A 2,958-nucleotide genomic window follows, 5' to 3' on the forward strand; every position below is an offset into this window, starting at 1 on the left:
AAAAAAAAAAAAAAAGTGTTATTTTTATAAAGATCTAATAGCCTAGTGTGGTTGCACACACCTTTAATCCTAGCGTTTAGGAGGCAGGTGGATATCATGTTCTTTCTACTAAGAATATCCATTTACTTTTTTTGTTTGTTTTTGGGGTTTTTTTTTCGGGGGGGGGGGTTCGAAACAGGGTTTCTCTGTATTCCTGGCTGTCCTGGAACTCACTTTGTAGACTTTGTAGAAATCCACCTACCTCTGCCTCCCAAGTGCTGGGATTAAAGGCATGCTCCACCACGCCCAGTTTAAGAGATTTTTTTATTTTTTGTTTTTGTTTTTTTTGGGGGGGGGGCTTTTTGTTTGTTTGTTTGTTTGTTTTTTGAGACAGGGTTTCTCTGTATAGCCCTGGCTGTCCTGGAACTCATTTTGTAGACCAGGCTAGCCTCGAACTCAGAAATCAGCCTGCCTCTGCCTCCCGAGTGCTGGGATTAAAGGCGTGCACCACCACGCCCGGCTTATTTTACCTTTTAAATCACAAATTCGAATGATCCGCTTATTTGCAGTAGTGAGAGTCTAAAGCCCGCCCTTTGTTTTTAGGGGTGATCATGGGCCTTCTGATCGTGCCCTGAGTCTCGCTGTTCATTGTGTGGAACATGATGCCTTTATTTTTGCCCTGTGTCAGGATCATAAACTTCGGATGTGGTCTTACAAGGTAAGCACTAACAGTTGGCATCAGTTAAATGTGAGTATGAAGTGGGAAGGATTGAGGTCAGTCCTGCTGCCTCATTTAAAGGTGATTAGATCCTTTGGGTTGAAAGTTATGACTTACTTTCAGATCTTGACATTTGAATTAACATTTTCTGTACATTTTCCTATTTTTTATTTTGAGAATTATGGGCCCTATATGAGTAAAGAGGTAATGTGAGATATATTCTTCACTTAACTGCAACAACTGCTTCACGGTTTTTTCCTTAGGCTTATTTTATGTGCATGACTATTTTGCCTAAATGCAAATATGTGTAATTCACGTATCCTTGGTGCCTGGGGATGTCAGAAAAGGTGCCAGATCCTCTGGAACTGGAGTTAACAGGTGGTTTTAATCTCTACAACTCATATTAAAATCCATGTTGGGGCTGAAGAGATGTCCCTGGCTAACAGTAGTTAACAGCACTGGCTGTTCTTCCAGAGGGTTGTAGTTCAAGTCCCAGAACCCATATGGTGGCTCATAACTGCCTGTAACTCCATTTCCAGGCAATCCAACACCTTCTTCTGGTTTCCAAAGGCACTGGGCACATAGGTGTACACTGATACCTATCCATACACATAAAATTATGAAAAAATTAATGCATGTCGATAAGATGATTTTCAAGCTGGTAGTGTTTTCTGATTTGAGACAAGGTCTTGCAGTGTAGCTCTGGCTCTCCTGGAACTAACAAAGATACAACTGCCTCTACCTCCCAAATTCTAGGATTAAATGGATGTGCCTCTGCCAGACTTTTTTTTTTTTTTTTGAAAAGCTAAGGATGTATTTTTAGCCTCAGTATTCTTGGAACATCACCTATTAACTCTTCTCTTGGGTAGGACCAAATGTGCCTGATGGTGGCTGACATGCTGGAATATGTCCCTGTAAACAAAGACCTTCGGCTCACTGCAGGAACAGGACATAAATTACGGCTTGCGTATTCCCCTACCATGGGGCTCTACCTAGGAATATATATGCATGCTCCAAAACGAGGACAGGTATGAAATGAGTGGGGGGGGGGGGGATGAGTGTGTGTGAATTTTCTCTGTGGATTAATTTTGGGATATCAAAATTAAGTTTGAGTCCACTTCAACTTTGAACATATTAAGTTGTCCGAAGGGTGCTTGGGCTTTGTGCTGATCTATGAATTAGAAAATTGGGAAACGGGGGGTGCTAAGGATTAAAGGGAAGTTTAAGGGAAAATCTAGGTGAAGAAGATAAAATTCCTGAAAAGGAATGCAAGTGTTAGTGTGTTAGGAAGTTGTTATGTTGAAATTAATGTTTAGAAATAATTGTTCACCACCTAGATCCTGGTGTTGTTTATAGTTGAAGCATGCAGAATGTATACAATAGTGTAATCAAGTAATAAATAGCCGTTTGTCGTGCGTTTGGCATGGTAATGTGCATTCTGTGTAGCAGCACTTGCACAGGCTTACTGTAATCCTAACAGACAGAATGTGTCTCCCCTACTTATTGGAGCTCTCATTCCGCAGGCTAGGTTTTTGTCCTGCTTGGAAGTCTGATTGGGCTCTGCTGAGCTTTCCCTATTTGAGGCCTGAGACCCTACCCCTCATTCTCCACAGTGGAAATTCTCATAACAGGGCTGATACAGTGGCTTAGTGGGTAAAGATACTTACCTTCATGCCTGACAACCTGAATCAGATCTTTAGGACATACACAGTAGAAGAGAACCTCCTTAAAATTGTTCTCTGAGTGACCTGGCACATGGTACAACATACACAAATACTAAGTAAATAAGAAATAAGATTAATGAAAATTAAATAAGCCTGGGCTTGTAATATATATTTAATCCCAGCATTCAGAGGCTGAAGCAAGAGGATTGCCATGGTTGTAAGGCCACACTGAGGGACATCGTAAGACTGTCCAGAAGGAAAAAACTGGAATAAACTCACTTTTGTCACAAGTCATTTGAGAAACTCATGCACTCAACTGGAATTTTCTGGATTTTGTTGTTTTGTTTGGGCTACATTCAACAGTACACATTTTACTTTGCTACTTAGTATGCACTTTTGTAATGATAGATATATAACAGGATAAATTTTTAACAGGATAAATATATAACAGGATAGATAATTTTTTTAATAAAACATTTCTTTTTACTATAACAGATACCACAGTAAATTGGTGAATTCTAATTCTTTAGGGAGTTATTGTGGCTTTAAGTTCTATTGTGTTTTTTGTTTGTTTGGTTGGTTTTTTTTTTTTTTTTT

General features: G+C 39.6%; 1 protein-coding gene across 2 annotated transcripts in view; it reads left to right on the forward strand.

Annotated features, from left to right (window-relative positions):
* Positions 1-2,958, forward strand: part of Nup160 (nucleoporin 160) — a 62,112-nt gene that overhangs the window by 9,371 nt on the left and 49,783 nt on the right. For both annotated transcript variants that reach the window (XM_021183053.1, XM_029474348.1), the window contains exons 6-7: positions 583-697; positions 1,567-1,725. In XM_021183053.1, the coding sequence (XP_021038712.1) occupies positions 583-697; positions 1,567-1,725 (274 nt within the window). The remainder of the gene's footprint in view (positions 1-582; positions 698-1,566; positions 1,726-2,958) is intronic.

This window comes from Mus caroli, chromosome 2, assembly GCF_900094665.2.
Source record: "Mus caroli chromosome 2, CAROLI_EIJ_v1.1, whole genome shotgun sequence".
NCBI lineage: Eukaryota > Metazoa > Chordata > Mammalia > Rodentia > Muridae > Mus > Mus caroli.